Raw genomic sequence first — 15,795 nt, 5'->3', positions numbered from 1 at the left:
ATCTGCTACCATCCATATCACAACAAGTTCTCAGATACCAGAGTGTGAAAGTGTAGAAACATAAACACACACTTAGATACTGCGCACACACACACGCACACGCACACGCACACGCACACACACACATAGGCATTCCTAAGCCTCTATCTCTGTGCTATATTTATAGGTTGTATTGTTTTTGAGCCGTTGGCCGTTGCTTATTTTTCCGCCAGCTGTTGTAATTCTGCGGCTATCTGTCTGTCAGGTGGGTTGCCAGGTCTGTCCTGGCCGGGTAGCTATCAGCCCCGCCGGGTCTCCACGCTGGAGTGAGGAGTTATTTGATTGGATGATTGACCGACTGACTCAGAGCTGTGTCTTTCATCTCCTTGCCTGGCCGCTCACGTACACGTCTGTTATATAACTGTGTTTTGCTTTTGTTCAGCGTCTGTTTAATGTTGGCTTACAGGGCAGGAAGGACCCTGCAGACAGCTTAGCTCAAACATACAGTACAATAGGAACGAGTGATGATTTATGAGCAAGGCTGTGACCGGTTTCAATACTTCAGGAATCATACCCGACGGTTATAATAATGACATTGTGCCTAACTAAGTGTGGATAATTAGATCAAAATATATTTGGATTAAGAAAAACTGAAGACAAAGGCTGCAGCACAGAGACTAGCCATGTCCACCATACCCTGTTGTATTGTGATGTAAGTGAGATAAACCGTTCCAGTCCGTGCTCTGGACGTCTGACAGGATAGAGGTGTTCCTCCAAACAGCGGCCAACTCTGTGTCACTTGTTTCCACTTCTGTGTCTTGTCTCCAAATTCTGTCTCAGCCAAAATTCTGTCAATCCAGTGGCTGCATCCTTTTGGCGGGCTGACATCAGCTGCATCCTTCATTAGCAGCGTGGACTGCGTTGGCCGGACCAAAACGACAAGGTCTGGTTTTCTCATTGCACCAACTGGTTCCGCCCTTTCAGAACGTCACCTAGCAACAGAGCTACAAATGAAAAATGGCCCTCAGTTGATTAAAAACATTGAAACTTTGTTTTTTAACATGTGCACCGTTCGATGTTCGGTTGAGCACTTACATTTTTCTGACGTTTTCAGCTCGCTTGCTGCTGCCACTTCCTTTTTGAAAAAGTCATTGTCATAGAAGCACATTGACATGTTGGCCAACATTGTCATGTTGGGCCGGGAAGGATCTACCTTGTGGAGTCTTAATTGCTCGGGTGTGGAAGGACACATTTTTGTCGGCCACGTTTGGAATTGGGACTTTCCATTACTAGCTTCCTCTCCATATCTCCTTTTTTTCTACTTCCTCATCTTCTACTCCTTCTTCTCTTTGAGTTTGATGTCAGACGAGAATGCTTGTAGAATAATGCCGCCCTCGTCAACCCCAGAAGAATCTCATTTTTAGTACCTATGGCGATAGATGTCCTTCTCTAACTGTGGTTTGTCAAGGAAAGAACTGAACATGTTTTAATGGACTTGGTACAACCTGAGACAAAACTCAATGTTTAGGACTTTGACCTGATTTTGGATGTGTTGGTTTGACAAGTGATGTCATAACCAAGACTTAGATGTATTTACAACTAGAAAAAACATTCACTTTGTCCCTGTGTTCCAGCTGCTTCTTGGCTCAGTTGTGCGTGCACAGTTTTTCAGTTCAAAGAGGAATTATTACACATGCTTAATATTTAGATAATCTAGAGCCTTCAGCAGGTTGTGCGCTGTAAGTTGCTGTAGTGAATAATGTAGAAGATGGAATAAACATCCCAGTGTCCAAAGTAACAATGTCTTCTCTGTTTGTCCTGCAGCGATGGAGGAGCTGGTGTGTGAGCTTCGTCTGTTCCTGGACCTGCTGGACAGGGAGTACCTGAGTGCCGGGGTCCGAGAGAAGAAGATGCACCTCTCCAAAATCCTCCACAGAGTCCTCTCGGACAAAGGTTAGATAACAAGCAACAGCACTCCTTAGAAACCCTATAGACTTACACACACTGCCCGCACAGCCTTCAGGGGTAATGCAGACTGGGGAAGACTGGGATCGAGCTGCTGACCTTCTGTTTAGCGGACAACCCACTCTATCCCCATAGCCACAGCTGCCTGCCCTGGTTGTCTGCTCTGAGCAGCAGTATAGTCACACAAAGAGAAACAGAGTCTTATCGCATGACAAGTTGCATCACACACTGCCAGCACATTCGTCAGGGGTAAATTCTAGCACATTTTTGCATACAGAGTGTAGGAGCATGGTATCAAACCGACCTGCTGGTTAGTGGACGACCCGCTCTACTCTCTGACCCACAACTGTCGCAATTAAGGGGAAAAACATCCCCACAACTTTAAGAGCGAAGCTGCCCGCAGTCAAATCTAACATTGAAGATCTCAGTAAGGGCCGACACATCTTTTTGTTCCCGGTGTTGTCACGAGTTTATTACCTGGTGCTGACAGTAACAGCAACATTTCATGACATGTTGTTAAGATATAGAGTCAACAACTGAAACTCACTGACCCTGAACTCATCCAGATGCCTGCTTAGATAAGTTTGAGATGTTTCCTCCGCTTGCTTGCAAAGGGTCTGTGATATAACATTTGCTCGCCAGGTTTTTTCTCTGTGTACCTCAATGTCTGGGACTCAATTCTTGTCCTAACAAGTCTAGAGGTTCTAATGCCAACATTCTTTTCAGGCTTGTGTATATTTTATTGAAATAATTGTAGATGTGGTATAGTGCAGAAAATGCATAAAACACATTAGCACACCCAGTTCCTGCTGTAGATTTGCTATTGGGTGCAGAAACAGGTCGACCTGCTGTGAGTGGCTGTCATCAGATCCCATGATGCACTTGCTGGCTAAATACCGTTTATCCGTAACTCAGAGTAGGGACATGGAGTCATTAAGCTTAACCACTTGCTCCTCATTTCTTCCAACAAACAATTCCCCCTTAACTGCTCTCAGATATATACATATCTCCAAAAATTATCCAGAGGGGCTGTTTGTGGGAACGCAAATCTCCGAGTCAGTTGCTGTGGACATTCTCTGGAGCTTCTCCTGCCAGACTCCTGGTAAAAACTCTGGATAGTGTCCGAATGAGCCCATGTGAGAATACAGCAGGAGGTTATCCGCAGGACTCCTCGCCACGAGTGAATGATGTTGTTTTCTAACACACAAAGGATGAAAAAGACAAATATCTCAGGATGAAAAATACTTATTATACATAATACGTCTCCTAAATTTCTTATAACGGCTCTACAATATCCACAGCTCAAACTTAAGTTAAGTCTTACTAAAGCTCACACACTAATAATTCATGCATAAGCAATCTAGAGTTACATACCAACAACTAATATTGGCGCTGTGCGTCGTTGTCGCAGTTCAAAACAAGAAACCAGCCAATGCTTGTTGGTATCAGCTGTATATAATTAACTGGGCTGTTGTCAGTTTGTGTGCACACGGCTGTCAGCACCACCACTCTGTAACACCACTGTGCAACAATGTGTAAACCAAGCGATTCTGAGGAATTCAACAGAGTGTGACATTTAAGTGTTTCGTGTCTCGTCATTGTCATGGACATGCAAATACTGTCATTTAGGCATGCAAATTTCTTAAACTGTCAGCCCAACCCCACGCTGTCATTGTGGTAACCCTCCTATAACGCAAACACATAATGAGGAAGAAAGAAATGATCACTGGGACACACGCTGACGGTGAAGAAAACATTCCCATTGAACTTTCCAATATCAACTATTGTAAAGTCCCTCCTCTTCACGCCAGCATGGACATATAATTAAGAACTCCCTCTGATTCCTCTTCCTCTGTCTCTCTTCTCCTTCTCCTCAGAGCCTTCATTCAAGTCAGAGATCCACAGCGGTCTGCCGGCCCCCCCCCAGATGCCCCTCCCTGCGATCCCGCATCCCTGGCTGGTAGGACTCCTACTCTGACCCCAAGATACATGATACCTGTTACTTTTAACATCCGAGTTAACTGGAAGTGGGCCACCAACTTAACAAGTGGACACCATGATTCTCTGTATGTTCAGTTTGAAATGTGTATATAAATAGCAATACACAAATATATACTGTGTATTCTGTAGGATGTCACCATACCTTGTTGAATTGTGGTATAAGTGAGACAGTTCCAGTCTGTGCTTTGGACATCTGACAGGTGAAAGACATAAGTGTCCCTTATTGCTACGGCATCGCTAACAAATTCAGATCTGAGCAATGGGATTCTGGTAATACACTAGGACATGAAATTCATTAAAGATGAGTTCTTCCAGTGACTTACAGTAAGGATAGCCATTCCTGTCTACACCAAGCCTTGCATCACCCTGACACTCAGTGACAACTCTAACGTCTCTATTGTAGCAAATGTGTGTGTGTGTGTGTGTGTGTGTGTTTGTGTGTGTGTGTGTGTGTGTGTGTGTGTGGGTGTGTTTTTAATGTTGGAGCAGATGCCTGTGATGGAAAGCAGGTGGCTGTGATTGGCTCACAAACCCTCTCACCATAACAATAAGCCGCAATTCCTTGTTCTACATCCTCTCATACACACACACACACACACACACACACACACACACACACACACACACACACACACACACACACACACACACACACACACACACACACACACACACACACACACACACACACACACAGACACACACACACACACACACACACACACACACACACACACACAAAGAGAGACACAAGGCCTTACAACGCAGTTTTTAATTAGAACCAGTGCACAGCCTCAGCTTCCTCCGGTGTGTGTGTCTGGAAACGACAGCCCAGGTTTTTCTGGGAAAGTGTTTTTCCATTCTACAATCGAATCAGCTTTTGAAAATACAAGGTACAGCAGGGCTCTTCTTTTACGACTGGAAGCCCCGTCCTGTTTGTTCACTACACCCTTCCTTTTCTTCAACTTTTTATCAACCTGTTGAAAAGCCACATTACAATTGACTGAGGAAGTTGTTTGTGTACTTAAGCGTCTACTAACAACTTTCATATTGTCACAAGACCAGAACAATTACATTTTCTTAGCAGTGAGTGAATATCAACACAACTGCTTATAATGATGACGTTTGTCCCGAGCCATATGGATTACTATAAGCAGATGATTACTATAAATTAATTGCATTGCTTCTGTATGATAGTCCCAGAACTTGAGGGTATCACATTGCCCAGTAGTGTACGCTAGCGTGCGCACACACACTCATTCATATTTCAGCTCGTCCCTCTCTCTCTCGATTGGCAGTGTGCAGCACGCATGATATCGGGCAAGATGGACATTTTACTGATGTGATGCTGGAGCAACATAGAAGAAATGCTAAAGGGTGGAAAATTAAATAGCCAGAGCCAACAATTACAACACTAAAACATGCTAATTGGAAATGTAGCCTATATATAATAAAAAAATACCAACATGCAGAAGAGCGGCAGTAAAGTGCAGTTCTCATAAATATACTTGGATGGAAACCCAGCTTCTATCTTTTATTCTCTTCCAGCTCTGTGTCTCTCTCTTGCCGTCTCTCTGCTCTGAAATTACCATTCATCACATTTCCACACTGACCTCTGGATAAGCCGTCCAGACGGAGGAAAAAAAGCTGCTCTGCTCTCTCTCTTTCCACCCTCCATTCTTTTAAGTTGTATAAGTCTCAGGCTACAGGGGGAGAAAAAAGATAAATGGTCAAAAGGACGGTAGAGAGCGAGAGGACAAGAATGCAAAAGAGGAGGCAAAAAAAGGAGTAAACAGATTGAGGGGTTTAAGAAATAAAGAAGATCTAGTCCAGACGAAACACTCAACCACCCTGTTCAGTCGTGTTTAAATGTGTGCAACACAGAGGAGAGAGATGTCTGAAGAATAGGGGAGTGTGGAGGAGGAAGAGACGGCCTTGGCCACGGTCTGTCTGTGACCCGTCAAGGCTCAGTGCCGAGCCAAACCAGCGCTCTCTGCAAGACTGAGAGCCTGCGGCTTCAGAAGATGCATCAGTCAAGTCCCAAAGCCTGTGGCAGCCATTTTAAATACGCACTGTTATATAAGGAATAATTAGTCCGAGGACCTCAGTGGATTTGCAGCACAACAGTGAATGTTTGGGGAAGTGACAGTATTATTGTGCTAATGATAAATTGCTCAGGGGAAGAATGGAGGTGGCCATTTGCACAGTATTGAAACTATACAGAAACTCCATTATGTGTACACACTCAGTTTACTCAGTTACTCAGTATGTTACATTCCATCCCTGCAGAATATATGGATTTGAACACAGGCCATCTTTAGTTTACATCATGCTCCTACAGCAGTGTGTAACTTATCAGGTTTGCAGCCAAGTTGTGTCCAGGTAAAAACATTTTCCTAGAACCATGTTAAAATAGGTCATTGGTTTTTTGCCGTCTCATAGACTGTATGTAAAGATGGACCACACGTGTCTACATCCTCCCCCCTATCCAGAAAACCCAGAAAATATCCTGTTTACGAATACTCCCATTCTGTTCATGTGGAGCCAGGGTCTGCGAAGGAGTGAATGGGGGATGGAGCTGCGGTTGTGAGGTCGTGAGTCAGCCTCAGCTGTCGAGCATGACGTTTCACCACGTTCTTAATAGCTTCAAATAACTAATCAAACCAAACTTTCGTGTAAAAAACAAAAACTTTGTCAAACTTGAAAAAAAATTCAAATATTATTATTTTTATGAATTCGATTATGTGGGTTAGTTGATCCATTCTCAACTAGCAAGGAATTTGAGTAGTGAATTGTGTTATTTAGCAGCTAAGCCTGTCGAAATTACTGCAAAACATGTGACATGTGACAACGTTGCCTCAGGACAGTCAGCTTAGTTAAAGACATGCTAGTGTAGTCACACGGTGTAACTGTTTGCGATGCATGATAATCACATGTGTGACTCTCATTAGCCTTAACAGTAGCAGACATTAAGTAAGAGACAAAGAGATGATGTGTATGTTACTTTGTCGCAGGGCAGTGGGTCCCCCCGAGGGGCAAACTTGTTATTGACGATCAAACTTGGATACAGGACATATTCAGACCATTTCCTGTAAAGCTCTTGAAATCTTGTCATTCGGTCAATCCTATAACTAAATATATAAATAAATATTATTATCATTCCAGGGAAGGCATTGAATGTGTGTGGGACATTACCTTCTTTGGCCACATTTGAATTTCCCTTTCATTTATTAGGCAAGACTATGCAAGGCAAGTTTATTTATACAGCACATTTCAACAAGGCGATTCAAAGTGCAAGTTCAATTTGGTTTATTAGTAGCAGCACCCGCATCAACTCAGATTTAAGGATGAAAGATGTTTAACAAAATGTGTAGTTTTCATACTATTAAGATTATTTTGTAAATGTAACGATGATGGGAAAATACAAGCTTTAAATATGCAAAGGTGGAGTGTTCAGGTATTCCAGCCATGGTGTCATTAACAAAGGCACTCATGACCTGTTCATGGGTGTAGGTTTGTGTGCATGTGGGTGTGTGTGTGCAGGCGCGAGTATAAATCAGCATATCTGGTTGGTTTGTGCAGACACACATACTGAACACACTAAGAGAGAAAATGGGATCTCCTCATTTCAGTGTGATCCTCTCCACAGCCCTCACCTAATAAATCTCCCCAGTGATCTAAGAAAGAGGATCTCTGCTGCACCATTTTACAACGTGTCGTGTGCCACGCGCGAACACTCACAAAAAAACAAGGTCTGGCTCTAATTAGGTTGTAATGACCACTAAATGTGACAAATCCAACTGGAGACTATAATAATCTCTCAATTTCTCTTTCTGTCTCTTTTTTCATCCAGGATTTATGCTCCGCTAATATTGCTCTTTTATCTTTGGCATGAGACACATTCCTGTCATGATCATGCGGACTGCCTCACGCCATGTGAACGCTTTCCATCCAGCTGTCAAGCAGTTTGAACTAAAGTCCTGAAAAACCCCCAAATGTAAATGAAGTGTGTTTCCATTAGGCTGCATTGAGAGAAACGAATCGGCTTCCAGATGGAGAGCGGAGCTGCGTCACTGAACACATAAAAACAGCAAGCGTCTTTCAAGGATTGATTAGTCGTCGGAATATTGTTACGAAACCTTTTTCTACAGAGTTCATGTGTCATGCTGTCACAAAACGTAAACAAGGAAGTGAACAGAAATGTTGGAGTTGGGTCGAGCTAGTGTATATGCTAAGTTAATATCAACCCAGTTATCTCCCACAACAACTTAATCCAGCTATCTTTTTCTTAATGGACTTGGTAGATGAAGATGTCAGTGATGCTGTTTCTGCTTGTCATCGCCTTGACCCATCTGACAAAACTTGGCAAAGTTGGAAAGACTGAAATGAAATGGTTGGTCAGGGTACCTCTCTGTCACTAACCGTCTTACCTGCCTGCACTGACCCTGTCTGGGACTCCTTAAGTCTTCAACCAGAGAGACATACACTGCTGAGGCAGAGACGATAGTCAGAAGTTTTGGAGTCACGGAAAAGTCATCTACTAGCATTTGTCAGGCAGTGCACTTTCATGTGTTTTGTGGGCGGAGCTTCAATTAGGGCTGATGGGAGAGGCACTCTTGCTAACTTTTGCAGGATTACCCACCCTAGTTTTCAGATAAATAAGTAAGTACTTGGTCGTATCGGCATCATTTGTCCATTTAATGCACTGAGTTTGTTAACCAACCCTAATGATGGAAAGCTTTTTGCCCAGTGTTCATTTGGCCATTTGGAATGTGCGAGACGTATGTCTTACAACTTGTTTAGTTTAATGCACACCCCAGCCTTGAAACCATTCAGAGCTGTGGTGCCTGTGATGCATTATAAAATCTGGAACTCAAGTTTGTGCAAGAGCATGCAATTCTGGGCAAGATGTAAAAAGGTTCAACTCAGTTTTTGAAAGACTGAAAGCCATCCATCAACTTGCCTGTTTGGTAATACCCTGTCAACAGCCAAGGATGATTAATCACAATTCTGAGCATATTGAGATTAATTAAATCGCCATTTAGTCATTAACATGTCCCCAAATTGTAAAGATTGGGTGTGTTTTCTGACTGTTGAGTCTAAAACTCAGTTTGCAATGATACAAACCAGATATAGGCAGCAAATCATTACATTTTAGAGAAGGCTGGGACAAGCCAATATTGGGCTTTTTTGCTAATTGTTTTAGCTCTTATTGTTGAAAATAAAAGTCGTGCATCAGTCAGTATTTAAGTCACATCATCAGGTGCATCCTACGGCCCTTACGGCATCCTGCGAGGCTCTTTTCGAGCAGAATGTGGACCAGTGCTCTTGTTTGGACACAAATGATTTCCATCTGTGTTGATGTTGGAGAGCGGTGCCACCCCCTTCCCCTCCTCTCCCGCCCCTTCCTCCTCTCCTTCCTCGCCTAACCCCTAAACAGATTTTCCTCCACTGAAACAAGTTACCCGTCTAACGCGACCAAACACTTGCATCTCCAAAGATCACACCATGCATTGTGTTTTTTCGCTCTTTGCTTTGCACTTAAAGCAGAGGCACATTAGGAAATATGTTCATGTGATGGACATGCTGTTTACACGCAAGCAGGCTTTCATTATCCTTCACAGTCTGAGTCCCGATTGGGAATTAATTTCCTCCCCTTCTCATTTTGAATCAGACAGCCCCCTTTACTCCTCAAGCACTTTCAAAGACAATTCTGCATCTCAGCCCAGGCTATGTGTACAGTAAGTAGTATACACACACGTCTAAATGCACTCTTATGTACTGTTAGGTATCACTGGACATCGGGAAGGATCTTAGTTGTTTGAAACCGCCATCTTCCTGAGTCATTTCTTACCGACTGCGAGTCACTGCAATGTCGGTGGCCATAGACCAGCAGCTTTGTATCTGGAATAAATGGAGGCCTTTGCTGTATTTGGCCAAACCAAATGTTTTCTAGCCTGAAGGGGAAACACATTGTAGCAAGTAAATGTGTCACAGTGCTTTGTCAAGCTACGGATTGCTTGTGAGTTGGCTCGCAATCACACATATTCAGTTGAGCTCGGTCTGCTTTTGTACGTCTTCTGAAATGATTTGCCTTCAGCAGTTTGTCACATGGCACGGTTTGGTCTCCATTTGGTGCTGATAAATCTGTTTTCATATTTGACTTAATTCCTCTGTGGGGCTCCCCTACTTGGCGGTTTGGTCAACCACAGCAGAGATTCAATGACATCACCACGATTGTGTCATCGACTTCAGATGGGAAATAAGGCGGTTTAACAGATCCTGTTGAAAAGGCGTCGCACTTTGTCACTGAGGTAACCAAACAAGTGGCAAATTGGAGATTAATTAAGTCTTAACTATAGTGAGCAGTGGGCTTTAACTAAGTGACACAAGCCCACAGTACAGTTAATTCCAAGGGGCCAGAAACATTTCAGCCTACTTATACTGACACTCTTTGGAAAAAGTCCCCGTTGAGAAACTGGAGCACGGATGGAAAACCTATTTCACAACTTTTTTTTTTTTCCTGCTGAAGTGCTTTCGAAGGCTTTTTACAATGCCAGTTTTTTCCCCCCTAACATATGAAGTGATAGAAGTGACTTAATAACACACTGAGGGAAAATTGAAGCTATTTCTGGAGTCGGGTAAAGAACTAATACAGTTTACTGCTAAACCAAATCAAGTGCTGGGGTCGTTGATGGATAAAGTGAATGGACTTTTTGCTGATAGATGGACGTCTTTTGGCCTTCACCTTTAATTGAAATTGCCCTGTCATTCATTCATCCTTTGTCTTCAATGTCAATTAATGAGACATTGTTAAAGTACTAAAGAAAAGAAGGGAACAAACTGAAGGAAATCCAAAGTCTCTTTATTAGAGCAGTAACTAGAGAAAGATGGACTTGGCAGTTTTGGCTAAACCTTTCTCTAAATTCAGCTACCATGAGAAGATCATATCTGGAGATACTGTATCATCACTGATCATTCGGCGAACAGACTGCGGGAGGACTTGAGTCACAGAATCTCTATTTACCCGTATGCTGCTCATGCCTAAAGCCAGAAAATCCAAATCTGTTATAAAGGGCCGGGCCTGGTTTGTGTGCAGGAGGAACATATAAGCAGGACCTACCTTGGCTGAGGGTTTTCCTGCTCAAACAAACTATTGAGAAAAGGGGAAATGCTCCGAAACATACCTCCTAATGCATTGATAACTTATTGATCAGTCAATCCCTTCAAAATAACCTCTGGGATGTTAAGTGCAATTAGCTAAAATTCTAAGTCTAAAATTATAGTTATTCTTGGGATTTACGTCTAATCTCAATACAGTCTCTAATCTATAACTTTTTTGGGTAAATCAAGCAGAAAATTGCCAAAGTATTCTACTTTCCAACTTAACAGTAAGGTTAGTGCCGTTGTGAGGAGTGGTGGGAAATAACTTGAGACTTTCAGTTGAAAGGATAGAGGTCTGGGAAAATGTTTGACCTATTCTGTGGGTGTCCTGTTCAACCCAAAGGCAACATTATACACGGTGAACTGAAATCACTCAGGTTATATGGTACAGCTTTGTGTCAGACGCTGACTGATGGATCGACATAGTTTATCACATATTTGGTGTATTTGTCTTTATTACAATAGAGAAATGTAAAAGATACAACAGGGTTTGAGGTGACTGGGAAAGTGTTGTAGTTGTACAACTTTAAGGGATACTTATATTATTTGAGGAATTGCAAAGAAGCAACACGTCACTCCCATAATATATGATCGGAACCCTCCATTAAATGCTGAAGGATGGCATAGTCCACTTCCTGCCTATGTAACTCAATACTTTAAATGTAGTATAGCCCACTGATTCCATTCCAGACACTGATCTACTTTGTAGCCATGGACCACCAGCTACTGACCCACATTTACACCTCATTGTGAGGTGAGAGAAATGCAGGAAACACCCAACCCAATCTCACTCTCCGGTTGTTTTTTCAGCTCGGCCTGCAAGCTCGGGCATCTGCCAGTAATGGCCCTCTGCTGAATGCACCTGTCCCGCAAAGTACACACTTAACTCGCCAGCCCGAGGCAGGAAGGAGGGAAAGCGATGAAAAGGAAGTGAAGAATAGAATTTTAACATTGGGGAGCTGTGAGAAAGGTTTTTGTTTTTTCAGAGGTAACACTAGCATGGGTGGTTCATGTATAAACACAGAGGTGGAACACTTCGCTTTGTATTGCAGAGGTTGGCAGATCTTGAGCTTGGCAATGGCCGTAAGTTCCTGCAGAGAGGGGAGTTTTACAGAGATTGGGTGTCACAGTCGAATGTTTCTTTTGTTTTCTTGTTTCCCCTGATACTCACATTCTGTGTTTGATTGCATATACTAGTTTGTGTGTGTATAAGGTGTAAAAGAGGCCTCTATTGTAAAGAGTGTGAGTTGACTAATCAGCTGACATACACATTAAATTCCTCTCCCACACAATGAGGCTTTCACTAACGTTGCTGGAGAGCTGCCTCTGCTGCAGCAACCATAGAATAGCTCAAAAGACAACACATTTAAAAAGTAACCATAATGCTACAATCAACCCACAACACAATGCTCCATTTAAGTAACAGGCTCACGGAATATGTCACTTACTGAGGTTATAAGCAGCCACTTCTTTTGTCATTAGAACCTATAAAGTTATAAGCTATTTCTTTTTAGAAGCTAGTTGTGTCTGGCTTATCCGGGGACAAAGGCAGGACAACCCAGAGGATGATGGGTAACTAGCACCATAACCTCTTGCTCTTTGTGCTTTCATCTTCTCCTGCAGTCTGGCTTCAATTAATAGCGTATTGCTTTAGTTTGACCTCATGCTTAAGCTTCAAAGTAAACATGAGGGGAAGGTGTGGGTTTTTGTCCGCATGGATATTTGTCCGTGTTTTGTCCAATCTGACCTTTCTGTGCCTTTTGGTATAACTGCAGGTTTTAATGGTTTGACAAGAATTAAACTCTTGCATACTGGTCAAAATGTTTGGAGCACCGCCGATATGGCAGCAACTGATATGAAGCCTTCAGTCAGTCCTTGATTTATCTGACAAGAGACAAGGCCGAAAACACTTGTGCTTGAATAAATGCGGGTGGCATTAGCCTGGATATGAGACGAGCAGCTGGGATCAGCTGCAAGAGTCTGGAAAGCGAAGGAGTAACACCCTGCTACTATCCAAGTGACCTTGAGCAAGGCACTTAACCTTGAGTTGTAGAAGTGGGGAGATGACCAGAAGCAAACAGTAGAAGACTGTGGTTGCAGTTTGCAGCTCCCAGATGGGAGTGTGTGTAACTGTGAAGCAGGGTGGTGCTGGTGAAGACCAGAGACCTCAGCAAAACCCTCCTCTGGATAAATAAAGCTTTAGGAAAACCTCACAACCTCCACCTCTAATCCTTGAAACAGGGGAACTGAACGTCTGCTCAGTATTTTTTAGTTTGTCATAATAGCTTTTTGTCTTTCAAATTGTAGTTAAAGTTCACAAAGTTCACACGAGCATACAGCGGTTTCAGGAAGAGTACACTTTGGACCTGTATTTGTGTTTCTGTGGACTTGTAATGGTATTGACCAAAATATATAGGTGCCATAAACTGCTGAATACAATGCTTACATGATCAGTTTTAATAGTTGTATTGTTCTGTCGGATTGGTATGATGAATATCTCTTAAAACTCAAATACACATGAGCCTCTGATGCCGTTGCTGTGCAGAGGAAACCAGTGAGAGGCACAAATCGAAGCTGTTGAAAACCAAGAACTTCTTGCTGTTGAAGATGGAAACATACAGAGTGACATAGTTGACGAATTCTTCCCAAACTTTACCTAGAATCTGAAAGTAAACTGATCTGATGAAATAACAGATATTATTCACTCATGATTCAACCATTGAAACCACAGGGGGTCTCCAGCTAGCCTGCGACTATTGATGTCCATAGAGAAAATAAGCGAGACATTTTATTGACCCTTGAATTCCCAAAATAACTTATTCAACAGTAAAGTGAAATGCAGTGCAAAAAATCCATTAGAAGTGAAGTGACATACATGTGCTTATACACTTGGTTATTTGCCAAGAATCATGGGAAATGCAGTTTCCCCCCCTTCCAAATCCTTTCTTAAGGGAGTGGCTCTCCTGTGTCCACTCAGTTTATCCATTCCAGCGTCCCACTGGCACCGTGGCAGAAACATTTATTCAGCTCCAGTCCTCCTACGCAGAGCTAAAATGGATACTTAGCATAAATGTTTGGATGTGAGTTCCATGCCAGGGCCAGAGCTGCAGACAGTCCTCCCACTCCCAAGTATCCAAACCCAAGTTCAGGACTCCTTTACCGCTACCTAATTACACATTATGACTGTGGAATTCTGACATTCTGATCTGCATCTGTGCACATGACCTATATGTGATGCTCTACTTATGATCGTGTTTCCTTTAGAAATGGATCCTTGTCCGAGAGGAACAGCTCGTTTACCACGATGGGACATTAAAACTATACACTACATGCAATGTAGTGTAAGTGGTTCTGAGGTTCCATAAAGTATGAAAATAATAATATTATTTTTCCATTGTATTACACTTTCTAATAAAGGATACGTTTTCCCTGAGTTTTCCATAATAGTTTTGACGAGAACATTTCTCAAGGAAACAAATAAAACAGTTCTATGCCTGCGAGTAATATAGTAAACGATAAAAATGCACAGTTTGGCATTCTTCCATCTATTCAATTAGTTGTGCCAAGTAGCAGGGCTAGCTTTAACGAACCTTTTCAAACGATAGAAAGTAGCAGAACTCATTACATATAGAAAATGTCAAAACCAGGTCAATGATTGCAAACCCCAAGGGTGGCAGACATGGCTGTTTAAGGTGGAGGTGGGCTGCTGGGGATTCAGTCTGCAAGGAACCTTTTTACTAGAAGAGGAAGCTAATAGATCCTCCTGACGGCTCTGGTTTAGAATGAAGGGGGCAAGGTGGACATCAGGAGGAGAGGGGCAGTGAGCCGTCCACCACTGCCTTCTCACTAACCGGAGAGTCTTGTAGTCAAGGGTGGAAATATTTGAAAGGGCAGCACCTGAAGACATCCTCTGCTGATGACCTCCTCCCCTGAATACCTCCTCCCCTGGCCACTGCTTCAACTAGGCTAGCCAAGACTTGACTGGTTTGGCAATGCTTTAAAGAACTCTCATCATCATGGTTTGGCTACCTGACCTTAAATCTCAAGAATTTGTGGAAAGCATGGTCATGGTTTGGTAATTGTTCCAAAAGATGAAGTATCATGGCAAGCGATTGATCTTTTGCCCCGTAGGTTAACGATCTCAAAATGTGGGAGGCAAAGTGTGCCAAACTATATTAATCTTTTTTATTTAAAGTAAAAAAAACTGTGAATCCTACTTAAAGAGACTTAAAGTAAAACACAAAACAAAGAACAGTGTATTATCTGACAAAATCTAAGTATACTACTGTAAATAATCCAGATATAAAAAATTTTAACATAATATTGATGATTTATCAGATTATTTTTCAGCCTACCTTGAGATATTACAGTAGAACTGTCGAAAAAAATTCAGAGATGCACAAAATTAACTTTGTCCCCATTACGGTAAAATTATCCCTGACAATAGGGCAGATCTATAGGATGATGTGATTACAATAAGTTGACCTTGAGTCCAGAATATTTCTTTCTGTTAATTCAACATGTCAGTAAAGGCCGTTGAAGATATTGATTTGGTTCGTGGTTCGACACAACAGTTATCTCTAATCGAATCTCATTTGAAGCGGATGAAGGAAACTGATTTGAGCAGATTACGAGTTCGTATCTGAGCTGCATCGGATGGGATTCTGCCATATTAGGATAGTGAGC

At 42.4% G+C, this 15,795-nt stretch overlaps 1 protein-coding gene across 2 annotated transcripts in view; it reads left to right on the top strand.

Moving 5' to 3' along the window:
- The window catches only part of afap1 (actin filament associated protein 1), a 59,593-nt gene that overhangs the window by 12,857 nt on the left and 30,941 nt on the right, over positions 1-15,795 (top strand). For both annotated transcript variants that reach the window (XM_053416770.1, XM_053416771.1), the window contains exons 2-3: positions 1,804-1,932; positions 3,822-3,904. In XM_053416770.1, the coding sequence (XP_053272745.1) occupies positions 1,804-1,932; positions 3,822-3,904 (212 nt within the window). The remainder of the gene's footprint in view (positions 1-1,803; positions 1,933-3,821; positions 3,905-15,795) is intronic.

This window comes from Pleuronectes platessa, chromosome 23 (assembly GCF_947347685.1).
Source record: "Pleuronectes platessa chromosome 23, fPlePla1.1, whole genome shotgun sequence".
Taxonomy (NCBI): Eukaryota; Metazoa; Chordata; class Actinopteri; order Pleuronectiformes; family Pleuronectidae; genus Pleuronectes; species Pleuronectes platessa.
This window is presented reverse-complemented; position numbering and strand designations above follow the sequence as displayed.